The sequence below is a fragment of the Myotis daubentonii genome, chromosome 3 (assembly GCF_963259705.1).
Source record: "Myotis daubentonii chromosome 3, mMyoDau2.1, whole genome shotgun sequence".
In the NCBI taxonomy this organism is placed as follows: Eukaryota; Metazoa; Chordata; class Mammalia; order Chiroptera; family Vespertilionidae; genus Myotis; species Myotis daubentonii.
Window position 1 is genome coordinate 33,357,278 of NC_081842.1, and position 17,208 is coordinate 33,374,485.

The 17,208-nt window shown below is 43.2% G+C and overlaps 1 protein-coding gene and 1 pseudogene across 2 annotated transcripts; both read right to left on the minus strand.

Annotated features, from left to right (window-relative positions):
- Nucleotides 1-1,222: 1,222 nt before the first annotated feature.
- On the minus strand, nucleotides 1,223-2,677 carry LOC132230111 (tubulin alpha-1C chain-like; annotated as a pseudogene).
- A 147-nt stretch (nucleotides 2,678-2,824) lies between these two features.
- TNFSF10 (TNF superfamily member 10) lies at nucleotides 2,825-16,139 on the minus strand. Of its 2 annotated transcripts, XM_059687052.1 has the most exons (6): nucleotides 15,932-16,068; nucleotides 12,500-12,788; nucleotides 12,257-12,391; nucleotides 9,285-9,327; nucleotides 5,436-5,540; nucleotides 2,825-3,803 (listed from the first exon to the last, which is right to left on the minus strand). In XM_059687052.1, exons 2-6 carry the CDS (start codon nucleotides 12,512-12,514, stop codon nucleotides 3,364-3,366), a joined length of 738 nt encoding a protein of 245 aa, XP_059543035.1. In that variant the 5' UTR covers nucleotides 12,515-12,788; nucleotides 15,932-16,068; the 3' UTR covers nucleotides 2,825-3,363. The 2 variants fall into 2 exon arrangements, with proteins under 2 accessions (XP_059543035.1, XP_059543033.1); XM_059687050.1 differs by lacking the exon at nucleotides 12,500-12,788 and having other exon boundaries at nucleotides 15,932-16,139.
- Between the last annotated feature and the right edge of the window lie 1,069 nt (nucleotides 16,140-17,208).

Genomic DNA, 17,208 nt, shown 5'->3' on the forward strand with positions numbered 1-17,208 from the left:
CCCGTGATACGCAGGACAAATTCCCAGTATTCACGCGATTGCTCCCAGCCCAGGGCTCCGAAGCTGGCAGTGCGCATAGGATCAGTTCCTGGGGTTCACGCGTTTGCTCCCAACCCAGGGCTCAGAAGCCGGCAGTGCGCGGGATCAGTTCCAAGGTGCTCGTGCACTTCCAGGCTAAAGTTCCTGGAGCGCTGAGGCCCCGGCAAGGTGTGGTCTATCAGTTAGTTACTCTGGCGCTGCCCGAGAGCCTGCGGGAAGGGGGGATGGGCCCTGTTACTCACGGATCTGCTGCGGGGATTTCTGAACTTTTGGTGTCCGCAGGTCTGTAGCTGTGGTCACAGGTCTCTGTCCCCAGTGGCTGCAGGGTCCTGGTATGCATCTGAGATCAGACTGGGTGATGCTGAGGCCAGGATCCTAGTCTCAAGCAGCTCTGTTTCCCAAGATGGCATGGAGGCCGTGCCTGTGCTGGCCACCCAGGAGTGTCTGCACAGGGAGCGGGACTCCGCCGCCTAAGACTGCCCAGTTTAGCAGCCCCTTAGAAGACCTGCAGAATCTAACTGTCCCTAGCTCATACACACACACCACACACGTCCACACACTCCTCTATCACTTCCTTGCGCTCTCACACTCTCTCCCTCCCTACCTTCCTGCTGGTTGCCATTTTCTCCAAGCTCCATCTTATTTAATTTTCAAAAAGATCCAATATTCAGTACTCATGCCCTTTAGGAAAGAATTAACAGCTGGCCATAAAATTGTCATTCTCAGGTATCCACTTCATAGTTGCCACCTGTATCTTGAACTTCATCTCTAAAGCAGAGAATGGAGCACGTAGGCATTCCTATTTTTAAACAAATTATGCAATTGAAACGTTGCATGTGAATTGTATTTTTGAGTTTCTAACCATAATGGTGACCTGATACATTGTTTCCTCAGGGTCTTAATTCATAAATCAGTTTTTGAAATTTAGTTTTCTCAATTTTAGAGACTCTATTCGTGATTTTCAACTGCCTGCCGGTGGATATGCCCAGTTAGCTGTAACAGAATCACTTGGGGAAATTACAACACCACCACAAAAGGATTCCTGGGCCCCTCTCCAAAGATTCTGATTCAGTAGGTCTGTGGCGAAGCCCAGGCATCAGCATTTCTTTTTTAAAAAAAATTCTTTATTGTTGAAAGTTTTACATATTTCCCCCCCATTGACCTCTCCCCACACATTCCTGCCAGAGCCTCCCCCCTCACCCCGCACACACACACACACATATGTCCCCACCCCCTATTGTCTGTGTCCATTGATTAGGTTCAGGCATTGAAAGAGCATCTGGAGATACTCCAGTTGCATGAGGTAGATTCTCAATGAGTAGGAATGAGTGGTGCTCACCAGATTGATAATCTGTGCCGGTGCTGGGTCTGAGGCCACTCAGCAAATGTCCCAGGGTCTAGTTGCCACCTGTTAAGTGCTCACAAACCTTTGTGGCCTGGTAGGATTTCAGGGAGTCATCAGGGTGAGGTCAGCAGAGTTCTTTAGGCCCAAACAGACCAAGATTTGGCTCTGTGAAGGGCTCTGCGCTGCTCGGGCATGAGAGAGAAAAATGTCCCTTGTCCTAGAGTCACACAACTTAGTCTGTCCCAGATGCTACCTGGAGCCAAATCTCAGCAGAGTGGGGTCAACATTCAGGGCTCCATCAAATCTCAGGGAAGAAATGGTGGAAAACACAATTTGACTGATGAACCTATTCAGGTTAGTATAGATAGGGTGCTCAATCTCAAGGTTTCTATGATAGATGTCGTAGATGGCCTTGCTACCAACCATGAAGGCACAATCAGAGCCCCGGGTGGTGTGGATGGTGAGGATGGAGTTGTAGGGCTCAACTATAGCTGTGGAAACCTGTGGGCTGGGTGGATGGAGAACTCTAGCTTGAACTTCTTGCCATAATTGACAGAAAAATGTTCCATCAGCAGGGAGATGAACCCAGAACCAGTGCCACCCAAGGTGTGGAAAACCAATAAGCCCTGAAGATCTATGCACTGGTTAGTTTCTGAATTCGGTCCAAGACGAGGTTGATGGTTTCCTTGCCAATGGTGTAGCATCCATGGGCATAGGTATTGGCAGCATCTTCCTTGCCTGTGATGAGCTGCTCAGATTAGAAGAGCTGGCAATAGGTACCAGTGCAAACTTCATCAATGACTGTGGATTCTAGGTCTACAAACACTGACCTGGGCACATGATTGCCAGCGCCTCTCACTGAAGAAGGTGTTGAAGAAGTCATCTCCCTCCCACTCCCCAGTGTCATGTCGCTTGGCATCTGGTCATCTGGCTGGATGTCATGTTCCAGGTGGTAGAGCTCCCAGCAGGCATTGCCGAACTGGACACTAGCTTGGCCAACGTGGATGGAAATACACTCATGCAGGGTTGCTACTTTGCAGCTGTCTCGGTTGTGGGTTCGATCCCTGACCCTGGATGGGGAGCATGTGAGAGGCAACCAATCCATGTGTCTCTCTCACATTGATGTTTCTCTCTCTCTGTCTCCCTCCTCATCAGGTGAGGATAATGTATTTCCCTGGCTGGATGGCTTGGTTGGTTAGAGCATCTTCTGGCTTATCAGAAAGGTTGCAGGTTCAATTCCCGGTAAGGGAACATACTAGGTTTTGGGTTTGATCCCTGGTCTGGGTGTGTGAGGAAGCAATTGTATATATGTAAAAATAAACATATGTATATATGTAAAAATAAACATGTATATATGTATACATGTTTATTTTTACATATATACACATATAGGTTTATTTTTACATATGCATTTATGCATATATATGTATATATACATATGTACACATGTATCCTATATAATAAAAGCCTAATATGCTAAGTGTCCAGTCATATGGTTATCCATTCAACCAATCAAAGCATAATATCCTAATGATATGCTAAGGACACTCAACTGTTCACTATGATGTGCACTGACCACCAGAGGGCAGATAGTCGACCAGTCGACCATTCGCTATAACATGCACTGACCACCAGGGAGCAGACGCTCAGACCAGTAAGTTAACTTGCTCCTGGGGTCTGGTCAGGACTGAGTGAGACGAGCCAGACATGCCCTGGAGCCCTCCAGCGGTCCCTCCTCAGCTTCGATCGTGCACCAGTGGGGTCCCTCGGTTTGGCCTGCACCCTGTTGCAAACCAGGACCCCTTGGGGGATGTTGGAGAACCAGTTTCAGCCCGATCCCGCAGGCCAGACTGAGGGACCCCACTGGTGCACAAATTCGTGCACTGGGCCTCTAGTATATACATATGTATATATGTATATAGGTATATATATAAAAAAAAACATTTTTGCATGAAGATTAAAACAAAAGTGCAGATCATCTAGCCAATTAAAAAGGCCCCAAAATAACTGGCTTGCTGGTCCATGTCAACCAATTGTGCATTCGTTACAGATACAAAAATTCTGTCATTTTCTTGAAGCTCATATATTCCACCTTGATAGATGGAATAGAGTCCATATTGTGAATCTTTAGACCAACAACTATTCCTAGCACTTTTCATCAGCAGTATAGGTTCAGGATAGTCTGTGACTTTGTAAATATATTGTACCATTTGTTTGTTTTTCTTTCTGATGCCTACTGTTGAATCATTCTCAGGTTCCAGAAATCGAAAGTACGTTTGGGAATAGATATAATAAAACCCCGTTTGATGGATAATTAACTCTCCATTCCTCAGGTGCAAATTACTCAAGAATGAATGTCCTCTTCTTGATGACTCCCAGGAGGTTATTTTATGGCCCAAAATGTTTTCATCCTTGGCATCTGGAGGAAGGTTAGAGAGAAAGAAAGTTTACAAAAGGGAGTTTGTAGCAAAGCAAGGTGTTTCCAACAGCTGTCGCTAGCCTATTTTTGGTTGGTACCTGCAAAGGATTTCAATCAAATATAAAATTTCTCGCTCCTCTAATCTTACAAGGATTCTAAAGTCTAGTCAGTGCGAAATCTGAAGGCTTCTGTATTACTGGGGCCTGTTAGGAGTGCCTCATTTTTCTGTACCTTGTCTGCCACCCATGCCACATCTGACACAGTTAGCTCTGAGATGATTCACTCAGACGGCAATCTTTACTCTAGGGCAGAACTTCTGTCCCGAACCCCTACCTCTCTCCTGTGCTGGTGAGCTCAAATGAACATTATATAGGGAAACTAAGAGAAACATATCTACATCCTTCAGCCTAGGGCTCTGAACTTCTTGCTATTCCTTTGGATCGCTTTGGATTCCCTCCTTGGTCTTTCTCAGCAGTCAAAGGCACCATCCAAACTGAAGGCATCTCTAGTCTACAATTAGAGCACAGGTTTGGCAAAGAGATCCCAGATTTAAAGAGCTCCAGATCCTCTAAGTCCTAGAGACTGAATGAAAAAAGGTCCTGCAAAATATGATATTCCTTTAAACTTTGGGATCACCTTCATGACTGATATAAAATTCAGTTTTTCAAGAGTTTAAAATGACTGTCACATTGGTTGATGAGCAGTAAACAGTAATATGGGAATAATGATCTCACTCATATGCTAAACATGTTAATTATTTATAAAACATAAGTCCAGGAATATGATAGGAAGGCAACTACCTAGAAAAAAAAACCAAAACAATCAACAAACCCCTCAAAACACCCCAATAATGCTTTCATCCATTTACTGCCTGAAATTTCTTTACCTTGGGACAAAACCTTTCACAATAATGCAAGGGACTTCTTGAGTACTTACAATACATCAGGCATTTTGCATGTGTTTCTCTTTTATGAGGTAAAGATGGTCTCTACTTTGTATAAAGTTTATCTCTATTTTGTATAAGCAATTGAAGCTTAGTTTGGTTAAGTAATTTGCTCAAACATATGTGTGGGTAAGGAGGGCTGGGATTCCAACGTGGGTATTTAAACTATAATACCCTTGTACTTAACTACAGCACTCTGTAGACATCTGCTCTGACAGTTAAAATTAGGTTTAACATATTTGGTTAAACTATGTGAAACCAACACTTTGTAAGTAAAAAATAGTCAAATATTGGCAACTTCCTGCAGTTCAAACAAATATAATAAATATCACAAGAATACTCAGTGACTCATGGTGAAAGCAAATGATGAATTTAGAACTTGGAAGAAAAAAAATTTGATCAAAGTGAGAAAGAGAAATGACTTTAAAGAAGAAAAAAGCAAAAATGGGGGCATGGGAAACTCAACGATAACATTCTCCCACGTTACCATTTCCCTGCGGCCAGTTATGCCAGGGCAGTAATTGAGCTATTTGTCTTATCATCTTGTTTCTGAAGAGAGTCAGTCTGAGATCTGATTCCTGCTGAGCATTTTGTAGGTAGCTATATACACATTTTAGGTACAAGTTAAAAGAATAAATTATTTGGAACATAGTCTTCCTTTAAAACCATACATTTGTTGTTTCTCTTACTTGGAACTGGCAATGCGGTCGTGCTTCGAGTTTTCCCTGTTACGTGAGCGGCTACTCTCTGAAGTCCTTTTCCAATTACTAGCCGAGGACCATCTTGTTGCTTTTCTAAAAGGGAAATGACAACGTATCATCAGCACTTGTCCAACTACCTCGCACATTGCTGCTCACAGCTGTTGTCAATCAGGCCCTGTGAGCACACTGGGCTTCCAAAGTTGATCCTATACCTTTTCATAAAAACAGCCTACATTTTAGTGTGATGATCAGTGTACTTCAAGTTATGTTTAATTTGAAAAGTACTTTATATGGAAAGAATAAGCAGTAACTTGGGTTATAATTTATCAGCGTCTCAGAAGTCACTACGGTGAATATGACAAAGGGAAGATTATGGCCCTTTCCATAAGTTCCCAAACAAGCAAAAAACTGGACCTGCAGTAATTGTGCTGAGTCATTTAAAGTGCACAAATAACCAGGTATTGGCAAATTTCCATTTTGAGTTATATATAGAATGATACCAATTTCATAACCTCTATTTTTTCCTATTTGCTAGCTACTAGTGATTCTTAAAGGAGTAGCAGTGGTAACCATTGTCCATAGATGCTATAAGCTGGTATCTAACAGTCATTCCCCTCCCCTCCCCTGACCTCCCTAAAGGAACATGGATTGACATACTGATCACGATAATCAGTACATGAGCATTTAAATCACTGATTCACTACATCTTAACAAACAAATAACTTATTGACCACCATCCAAGTACTTAAAAACAGATTGAACAAACAACTCCTTTAAAAAATCAGTCCAAACTTCCCAAGTGTGTGCACATTGGTTTTTAAAACACAAGGCACTACACTATATCCTACAGAGGCAACAAAGATTAATCACTGATTACACTGACTGATCCTTAAGGGACTTAAACAGTCTTTGGGGGAAGATGTGAATTAGAAAGTACAATTTATGTTAGAAAAAGAAGTAAAGGGTGATGGCTATTCAGAGGGAAAGATTCCTACTTATTGGGAAGCTGAGGTCAGGGGAGGGTTTGTGCTAAGGCCCCTTCCATTCACTTAAACAAACCAAAGTGCCCACCACGTCTATGACAGGCACTCTTCCAGGGACAAGAAAAAAGAATTATAAACAAACAGGCCCAAGAAAGTGCAAGGATAATGATCTGAACAGGGTGAAGATGGGCTGGCTTGGGGTCTAACAGAATGGGAAGAGGCTCATTGCAGGGTGCACACAGCATTCCTGGGACAAAGGCATGAGAGGAATTCCATTTCAGGTTTGAATGATGAGCCATAGTATAGAGGATCTGAGTGCCAGGCTAAGAGATTTGGATTTTATAGGGTGTGGGACGACTCTGAAAGGTTTTTGTCAGGGAAGTGAAGAGATAGATATGTTTTGTGTTTTAGGCTAATCTATCTCTCAGAGTAAGGTTGGATGGATAGAAGATGGGAGGGCTGGAGACTGGCAAGTTAATCAGACTATTATACCAGGACTGAGAACAGTAAACCTTAATCTAGGCCAATAGAAGAGGAAAGTTAGAGGAGGTGATAAAATTCCATAGGGGAAAATGAATGGGACATGAGAATCTCTTCTCATTTCTTCTAATTTTGTATTAATTGTTACTTATTCAGGATGGGTGGGCATCTATATGGCACTGAAGACCAATCATGGCATGGAGATGCATAGTCATTTATATATTATTCTCAGGATGCTCAGCTTTCAAGGTTGATGTGTCCATTTACTTATAACCTCCCTTGTTAAATAATTCATAATGCTTTGCCTGCCCTAGACCTTACCACTTTGTTTTTAAATATTCAATGACAAAATCCAATTATAAATACCTTGCATTTGAAGTCATTGCAAGGATATGGGAAAGCCAAGCTTTGAAAGCAAATCCTAAAGAGAGGAAATTTCCAACTGGCTATAGCAAACACCTCCCAGGAAGGAAACTTGCAAATATGAATATTTGGGTGTCATGGATATGTCTTGGTATACTGAGAAGTACATGATTTCTATACTTTATTGGGATGAGTGAAAAAGAATATTTTTCTTCCAATACTGAATACAGTGCACGCATCTACTGCAGACTATGGATCTGGTGTGCCTCATCAGAACAGTTGGGGTGCTCAACACTCTCACTACCACTTTTGCCTTTGGGGAAATGATCAGATGCTCAGACCCTAAGACAAGGTCTTGTCCTCTCTGCCAGGTTGATGTGCTCCAGTATATGTACTCAGGCCTTCGTGGCCATTAGTATGTGAAAATGGGGCTATAGTGAACCAGGTGCAAAAAAGTAGTCGATTTACTCCAGTAATTTTATTTACGTATTTATTCAATCAAAAAACATGTATGGAGAATCTTCTATGTAGAGAGGGTGTTGGTACAACATTGTACATGAACTAACTACCACTGAATTGTGCTTTTTATTTATTTATTTTTAATATATTTTCATTGATTTCAAAGAGGAAGGGAGAGGAAGAGAGAGATAGAAACATCAACAATGAGAGAGAATCATAGATCTGCTACCTCCTGCATGCCCCACACTGGGAATCAAGCCTGAAACCCAGGCATGTGCCCTGACCAAGAATCGAACCATGGCCCCCTGATTCATAGGTTGATGCTCAACCCCTGAGCAACACCAGCTGAGCTGAATTGTGCTCTGTAAATGGTTGCTTGCTATGTGAATTTCACCTCAATCAAAACACACACACACACAGAACTTATATGCAAAGCCCATGGACACAGACAACAGTGAGGTGAAGGCCCGGTTTTGGGTGTGAGCTGGGTGGAGGTGGGCGAAGGGGAGAAATGGAGGACATTCGTAATACTTTCAACAATAATAGTATATTTTTTAAAAGAACCTTCTATATAGAAAGAGATGGTGTTGGCACAACATTGGAAGTGCACTCACTACCACTGAATCGTGCTCTTTAAATGATTAATTGTTTGTTATGTGAATTTTGTTTCAATCAAAATACACACACACACACACACACACACACACACACTGAAGATGGTACAGACAAGGGCAGGGACCTACTAGGTTTGAGGCACAGGGTTAGGTGCTAGGTATAGTGAGATGGGAGAAACAGACACATGTTCTGTCTTTGTGAATCTCTGATCTAGTAAGGAATCAGGCACAGAGATAAATATACATGTAAATGAACGAGGTAAGTGTGATAGTGATAACAGGGTGCAGGGGAACTTACTTAGAAAGGTGGCCAGGGTAGGTCTGACAATTAGGTAATGAGGATGGAGAATGAGATGGAGCCAGTTATATGAACAGCCAGAGACAAAAGAAGCCAGTCTGGGCAATAGCACTGAAGGGAGTGTGGGTCAAGAGAAGGCTGCTGATCATGAACAGGAAGAGAGATGGCTGTAGCATGGGGACCATAGGATGAGAACTGTGGGTGGGTAGGAGGACTGTTGGGAAAGGGATGAGGGAGCGAGGGGTTTCTGTTTAAGGAAAAGCATGGAGCCTGTGGTGGTCAGAAACAGAGGGGATGGGTAACATGGGGCTCTTATTTATCTTACTTTCAGCCAGTTCTAGAAAGGATTTAGATGGCTTATTTGCAATACATGAGAAGGTTAAAAAATAAGTAATTAAATAAATTGAGGGGAAAGGAAAATCCAATAAGATTCAGCTGAAAAAAGTTCTGGCCATAGGTAGGCCACAGGGTTGGTTCTGAGCTTTCTAGCTCTCAATGCAAAATGGGAAATAGAATCAATAGCTTGAGCAGCTGATCAGAGGTAGGATGTGTGAATGGAGCAGAAAGAAAGAGGATGGAGAGGCCTTCACCCTGCCATGAAGTGGAGAGTAGAAAGTTAAAATAACAACAAAAAATATACCTGAAACTGTAGAAATGGTTTCCTCATAGGTTCCCAAATTTATCTGTAATGGTATTGAATAAAGATTGTTAATTTCCCTAAAATTTTAAAACTGACTCTAGATTGTCTATGGCTCTTTTTACTGATGTCTAACAGGAAATTTCTACGTAAGATGACAATGTAGGAAGCAGGGCGACTATTGAAGCAGCCATCCCCACGTGGTGATCAAAAAATGGTCCTCTGTGTGGGAAACTTCTGTTTCTGGATAAAGTCTTTGAAAGTCCACACCTGGAGCAGCACAGGAGAAAGGAGCCACCTGCCAAGTTAGGTCAGCCAAGTCCTCCCCAGACCTCTTCGTGGCTGGCGGATGTGGCGGACATGTCACCTCATTTTCTCTATGGTGTGTGAGTGTGCGTGTGTGTGTGAGTGTGTGTGTGTGTGTGTGTGTGTGTGTGTGTGTGTGTGCAAAGGGCTCTGTGTAATGGAATAATGGAGTCCAGGGGCTTTGAGTGATTGGACAGCCCCAAGCCTCTCTCTCTGGGTGCCCACAGACAACCACAGCTCATCAGGGTGTGACCTGGCCACACCATGTCCTGCTCTCATTTCTGAGAATGTGGCTGAGGCATTCTTAACATAAAGATATTTTACCAAGTTCCCATATGTTTACTAAAAATCTAGCATCACCCTCTTTATACTAACCAGTGGAAAAAAACTGTGAGAAAGAGCAAACACTGAGCCTTTCTATGAATTAAACAGGTCTTGTCTTGGCTCATCCACAGCTTCTAAATTCCCCTCCATTCGATTCTGTCGCCAGGGGGTTTTGCCCATCACTGCCCTCCTTTCCCATCACTGTTTGTTAATTTGGCAACTACCAGAAACTCCCTTCCCCTGTACTCCCATCCCAAATCAGAAGCTCTCTGCTTCTGCATCTGCCTCAAGCCCTGATTCCAGGTGATCAGGGGACTGCCTGAAGTCCAATGGGCACTGGTACAGACAGAGAAAGCGAGAGGTGGCCTCAGCAATTCTCTCTCTCTCTCTCTCTCTCTCTCTCTCTCTCTCTCTCTCTCTCCCTCTCCCTGTCATTCTGGGACAGAAGGGAAGGAAGAAGGAGGATCAGCAGGAAGGAGAGAGGGTAATTCCTACAGTGTGGGAGGCAAAGTACAATAATAACTACAGTATGGCCTGGATTTAAATATGTCAATTGCTAGTTCTGGAAAATTTTTCTCAAGTCACTTAACTGATGTAAACTTTAACTTCTTCATCTGTTTTAAAAAAGAGGAAGAAGATAATGATTTCTTCCTCATAGAGCTATTGTGAGAATGAAAGGAAATGATATATGTAATGGGTATAAGATGTTCACTGGAAATAGTCTGTTTAATTAATGGTCCCTGGAAAAAAATGGGACATCCTTTCCCCCTGCACTTTTACCCACCCCTCTGTGACCTCCCCGCTTCCTCTAGTCTAGCTGGGGGCAGGGCATGAGCATGGGAGAGCAAGAATAGCAGGAAACCCATCCCCACTTCTCTTATCTCCCCACTTCCAGCCCCAGCATCCAGCCCCTCTTCTCAGTCCCCAAACCTGTGAGTTACCACCCCCTTCACCCCAGGTCTGTGGAGTCCCATTCCTAGATTCCTCAGGACCCTTCCCCAACCCTGGGCCTTTCCTGGTTCTTGTCACTTGGAGTGCTGAAGTCACAGCTGCTCATGCGTGCAGTGGGTGCCCTGCCCAGGCCACACCTCCAGGGCGGCCACCAGTACAGGTGTTTGCAGAACTCCCAGGTGGACATCCAATAATCTCATTTCTCATAGAAATAGCATCATAAGCCCTAGCCGGTTTGGCTCAGTGGATAGAGTGTCAGCCCTCAGACTGAAGTGTCCTGAGTCCAATACCTGGGTTGCAGACTCAATCCCCAGCCCTGGTTGGGGGATGTGCAGGAGGCAAGCAATTGATGTGTCTCTCTCACATCAAAGTTTCTCTCTGTCTCCCGCTCCCTTCCACTCTCTAAAAATCAGTGGAAAAATATCCTCGGGTGAGGATTAACAAAACAAAACAAAACAAAACAAAACAAAACAAAACAAAAACCCAAAACAAAAAAATAGCATTGTGGGTAATGCCTGAGCTCTATGGAGAGGACTGTTGAGGTTTATAAATCAGTTCCCTAACTGCCAACAAAACACTGGTTCTATGAGAAGCCAGGCTGAGCACCACACTGGTTCTCAGTAAAACACTTCCTCCTTCTATGCTGGGAATGTCCCCAAGATTTTTTAAACAACCCTGGTGTTTACTTCCTTACAAGGTATTTTCATATCTGCATCCTCCTCTGACTTTTCTGAGGTTAAAAGTAAATATTACTCAATGCTTTCTTGCCAAGAAGGAAAAGCCCAAGAGAAGAAGCCTAATTTTACATGTCACATGGCTCAAAGTAAAATTACATAACAATTATGAAATAACCTGTTAGTTAACATAATGGTTCTGCTAAAGATCCTGTTTTAGCAACTTCCATAGATAGAAAATACTATAATTTGTCATTTGCTAACTGCAAATTGAGATATCAACTTCAACTTCTCAAAGTATCTCTCTTCCCTTTCCCTTTCCTCTTTGAGATCAACATGTGGGAAAAATATAAAACACCATAATTGGCCTCTTTCATATTCTGGGTAAAAAAACACACACACCCCTCATTGTTGTCTGACCTTGAACACATTGCTCTGCCTGTGCCTCTGTTTCCACAATGCGAGATACAAAGGTTAGACTGGATGGGGTGACTGTCTAGAGTAGAGGCATGAACTATAGACCGGGAGTTGACTAAGGCCCACTGTTTGGTGCTGTTCTGCCTTTCTGCAGTTCTATGAATTTAGGGAAAATCACTTAAGCACTCTGGGCCTCAGTTTCCCCATTTGTAAAATGAACAGTCTGGATGTGATGATCTTAAATATTCCCTCTCCTCCGACCTTCTATGGAAAGCTGGTGAAGTCACCCAAGAGCCCACCTACCTTTCTAACAAACTGTCGCAGCTGCCACTTTACTTGCCAGCAGGGATCATTCAAATTCTCATCATTGAAGTCCCAAGAGCTGTCATCTTCCTTTAAGAAGCAAGCAATGCTCGTTTTGAAGTACTTGTCCTGCATCTAGGACGAGATGGAATATAAAACAATATTATGCACAAGTGCTTTTTGTTTTTATTCATTTAGAAGTTAAAACTACAGAAACTGATGAGAGAGTCAGAGAATTGGCACCTTGGATAAGCACATGGCTTGGAATTAAAGTAGGCCTGCTGTCCTTTGTCCTTTGAATAAAAGCAAGCTGTTGGATATGGTGGAAACATCACAGGTGTGGGCTAGGCATCCTGAGTCACAATGCCCTTGACTGGCCCTGCCATCAATTAGTTGTGTGTCCCTCAACAAGTGTTTGCTTCTCTCCTGTGTCTGTTCTTCCTCTGAGATTTGAGCTGGTTCACTATGGTGACCTTGAGGTCCTGTCCAGTTCTGACACAGTGTGGATCCCGTTCTAAAGGTGGCAACCCACCTAGACACAAAGTGGGCAGTAGAGTGTGTTTAAATGTAAGGATGCTAAATAAAACGGTAGCCAAATCATTCGGGGGCCAGCTCATGTTCTGTTTCTTGATCCGAGCTTTGGCTGTCTGAGCACACTCTACTTATGGTGAATTCTACTCTCCTTGGATGATCAAGTGTGATCCCATTGCCACTAAAAATCTGAATGCTGCCTCATTAAATATCCACACTAGCTAGGGATTTATTAACCTGCAGAGACTTGAAGATTTATTACCTCTTCCTGACTGAGAATAAACATTTAGAGTGCCAGATCATTGTTATCAAGTCCTTGCTTGATGTTATACACAGACGCCCTTACATGCTCGCACGCACACAAGCATGCACATGTTCATGAATCCCAAACCATGCAGAGTACTTGAGGCTGATACTGATCTTACAAAAACAGGAAACACACAAGATTGCATGGGGTTTTTTTGGTTTCAGTTCTTGATTTCTTATTGCCTGGTTTTATTTTTTAACTATTGAGGTTAAAAAGGTTATTTTCAGTACAATGGCCTTTTTGTTTTTTTCCTGCTACTTGAACTTAGGCACACTCCAGAGCATGAAGGAAGGATCACATTTAAGGATAACCTGCTTATTCCAAATCAAAATGACTGAACTGTCTATGAGAGGTTCCAGTCAGAGTCATGCAGTCCTGTACTCAGCCAAAGTACACTGTGAACATTTGACCAAGGTCCTTCAAGTGCAAAAACATAAACCTGAGTTAATTCATTCCTCCACACACTCTGGCATAGGGCATTCATTTGCTTTTAAATGTTTATTTTCTTTCTTCCTTCATTTAATCACAAGAGTAAAACATTCTCCTGGGCAATGTCGTGGAGGTGACCCCTGGTGCCCCCTGAGCTGACAATGGAATTAGACTCGTCTATGCGCCTGCCCACCCTGTACTTTTCTATTGTAGACTCCCATTTGCATCTGCAATTTGTGTGGAAGCTGAAAAGCCTTTCCAAAGAAGAAACTCAATCGCATGTGGTTTAGAAATATGAAAACTTGGCCAGGCACTGGTCTGATGAAACTAAAAACAAAACAAACAAACAAACAACAACAACAAAAAAAAAAACAGGCTCACAAACGTCTATTAATTTGTTGGATAAAAGATGTATGTGACACAGAAGGGAGAGAGCAATTTTAACTCTTGCTTCCCAGCAGTTGGAAGCTGCAGAGCATGGGAAGCTGGGTCAAGGGCAGAAAGGCTGAGCTGAGAGCTGCTTGGGAGCAGGAAATGGTGTTATCTCTAAAAGTGGAGCCCCACCCGGTTAGGCTCAGTGGATAGAGCGTTGGCCTGTGGACTACTGAAAGGTCCCAGGTACAATTCCAGTCAAGGCCATGTACCTTGCTTGAGGGCACAATCCCAGTAGGAGGTGTGTAGGAGGCAGCTGATCGACGTTTCTTTCTCATCGATGTTTCTAACTCTCTATCCCTGTGCCTTCCTTCTCTGTATAAAATCAATAAAAGTTATGAAAAAAATAAAATAAAATAAATAAAAGGAAGTAGAGTTTGAGACAGGTGGATACGGAGCAGGGGCCAGAAGCAGAGGTCAGCTGCTGACAGTGCCTCTGGACATCCTCTGGAAATTTTTCAGAAAAACTTTCTGTTTGGGAGGGAGAACCTGGAAAAGTGAGGAAGCTCCTAGGTATCTATGGCAGGGAGGTTGACAAGCTAATGTGGCGCTATTGTTACCTCAAATTCAATGAGGCCTAGGGACATTGAGGACCCACAGGCACCCTAGAAAATATAGAGAAGTCAGGAACACTTTTCTAAAAGCAAAAAAAAAACAAGCTACAACAACAAAAAAGCGCCCCACCCTAACCGTCTAACTAACCCCACCTCCTAGTTAAAGCTTTTCATGATCTCTTTTTTGTTTACAGGGTTGAGATCAGACTGTGTAGGGGCAGTTTTGAGTAGGGTTGTTTTCTCATAAGACTCTGTAAAAATGTCATATTCTTTAAGTTTGTGTGAAAGTGGATATATGGATAGCATAGATATTTTTATAACATTCACTGTAGAAAATTTATAAAATGTAAAAAAATTAAAAGGAAAAAAGCACCCTACCACAATCTTACCATCTAGAGATCACAATGGCCAACATTTTGGTGTTTCTCCTTTTAGATGTTTTTATGCATACATATAGAGCTCTGAGAAGAGAAACCCAGAAAGGAAACCCCTACCACCTTCCCCATCCCCACGTGTTTCTACAGACCTTGTTCTGCCACCTGGACCCATGGGGAAGGGGGATGCTGTAGTATTTTCAAAAATGAGTAATGACACCTCCTTCCCACCTCATGATTTTCAGATCTACATCTCAGGCTTGGACTTTCCTCTTGCTAATCATATGTGCACTGGGAGCCTGCTCTTCTGTTCCAGAAGCCCGTGGTTCTGTGAAATGGGTTTGCATGCCTGCTGCTGGTGGCATTGTCTAGGCAAGGACTAGCCAGTCTCCTTGGCAGGGCTTGAGTCAGCAGGGTAGACTCCTTTGCTGGCTCAGAGATTTTGAGGTGGCAGTACTGACCCTCTCTGCTGCCCAGACATTAGTCTCTGACAATCATTTTCTGTAACCCATCCTGGTCTCTAGTCTCATCTATAAAATGTGGGTGTTCAAAGTTCCTTCCAACTCACAGTTTTTGATAATATACAATTAGTCAAAATATATATAAGAAGGTAAGAAGCTGAGCTGGTTTATTTTTTTTTAATCAATTTTGCATTTATAGTTCCAAATGTTTTATATAGTTGAGAAATACACAAATTAAAATGGCACTGTTTTGTTTTTCTCTCTCTGTCAAATGCACCTGGATTTGTACCTGAACCATCCACAGGCATCGAATGGCAGTTTTATTTTCAATTATTTTAGGATGAGCAGTAAAATGTGAGCTCAGCTTATAACCACTGCATTACAGACTTAGGCAGAATGCTAGTCCTTTATAGTCTCACTATTATCAACACACAAATGCAACAGAAATAAAACCAAAACATCTCTCAGGCAGCGAAAGGAAACATTCACTATAAAGTTTTCAAAGAGGAGCAAGTAGAGAGGCAAAGGAGAGGCAGTTAACATGAGGGTGCTGACAGCTGCCGTGAGTCCATATGCGTTATACTGACCTGCTGCAACTCACTGGTGAAGTACAAGTAAGCCATGGCCACGCAGACACACTGCAGGAACACTGTGAAGGTCAGGATCGGCCAGCACCTCAGCCCAGGACTGGACTTCTCTGAGGTCATTATTGCAGTCATGGTCTGTCCACAACAAAGCACAAGGCAGCAGTAACTTATTCAGGGTTGCACTAGAAATTATACACAGGGTGAGGAAGCCAGGATCAGGGTGGAGCTTGGAGCTCTTCAGTGAAACGAAACTGAAACGTCTGGGGCAGCCCGGCCGGCTTGGCTAAGTGGTTGAGCATTTACCATGATCCAGGAGATCACAGTTTGATTCCAGATCAGGGCACATGCCCAGGTTGTGGGCTCCATCCCCATTGTGGGGTGTCCAGGAGGCAGACAATTATAATTCTCTCTCCTCATTGATGTTTCTCTCCCTTTCCCTTCCTCTCTGAAATCAAGAAATATATATTTCATAAAATAAAATAAAATAAAACATGCTGGGGCAGCCAGAGGAAACAACTGGGGATATACTTTAAAATATACTTTTAAAGTTGATAGGGAATTTTTTTTACTGGAACCTGGATTCTTTGTCTGCCAGAGTCGAAGAATGAATCCATGGACAGAGAATAGTATAGAAAAGGTGGAGATTTATTGAAGAACAAGTACAGACTCCCATGTGGGGAGAGGAAAAGAGTCCCACAGTATGGACTCCCACATGGGGAGGGGGAAAGGGTGCCACTGAGTTCTTTTTTCCTTTGGCTTATAAAGACTACAGATCCTGGTGCCTTGATATCCCCTCTGATCGGTCACTATTCCCTTAGACTGTTACTATAGTGACTCATGACTCCTAAGGCCCTCCTCCCTCACTGTCCTCCTATTCCCTCTGGGCTTTCTTCCTCCTTCTTTATCCTATACTAGAGGCCTGGTGCATGAAATCCATGCACGGGGGGGGGGGGGGGCGGGAAAGTGTCCCTCAGCCCAGCTTTCACCCTCTCCAATCTGGGACATCCCTCTCACAATCCGGGACTGCTGGCTCCCAACCGCTCACCTGCCTGATTGCCCATAACCGTTTCTGCCTGCCAGCTTGGTCACCCCCTAACCACTCCCCTGCCAGCCTGATTGCCCCCAACTGCCCCCACCCCCATTTAAGCAATCCTATCCTATATAATCTATCTATACTAATAAAAGGGTAATATGCTAATTAGACTGGATCAACTAGCCATCTTCCGGATGTCTGACTTCCTTCCGGACAAAGCCATTGTGGTGGCAGCCGAGGCAGA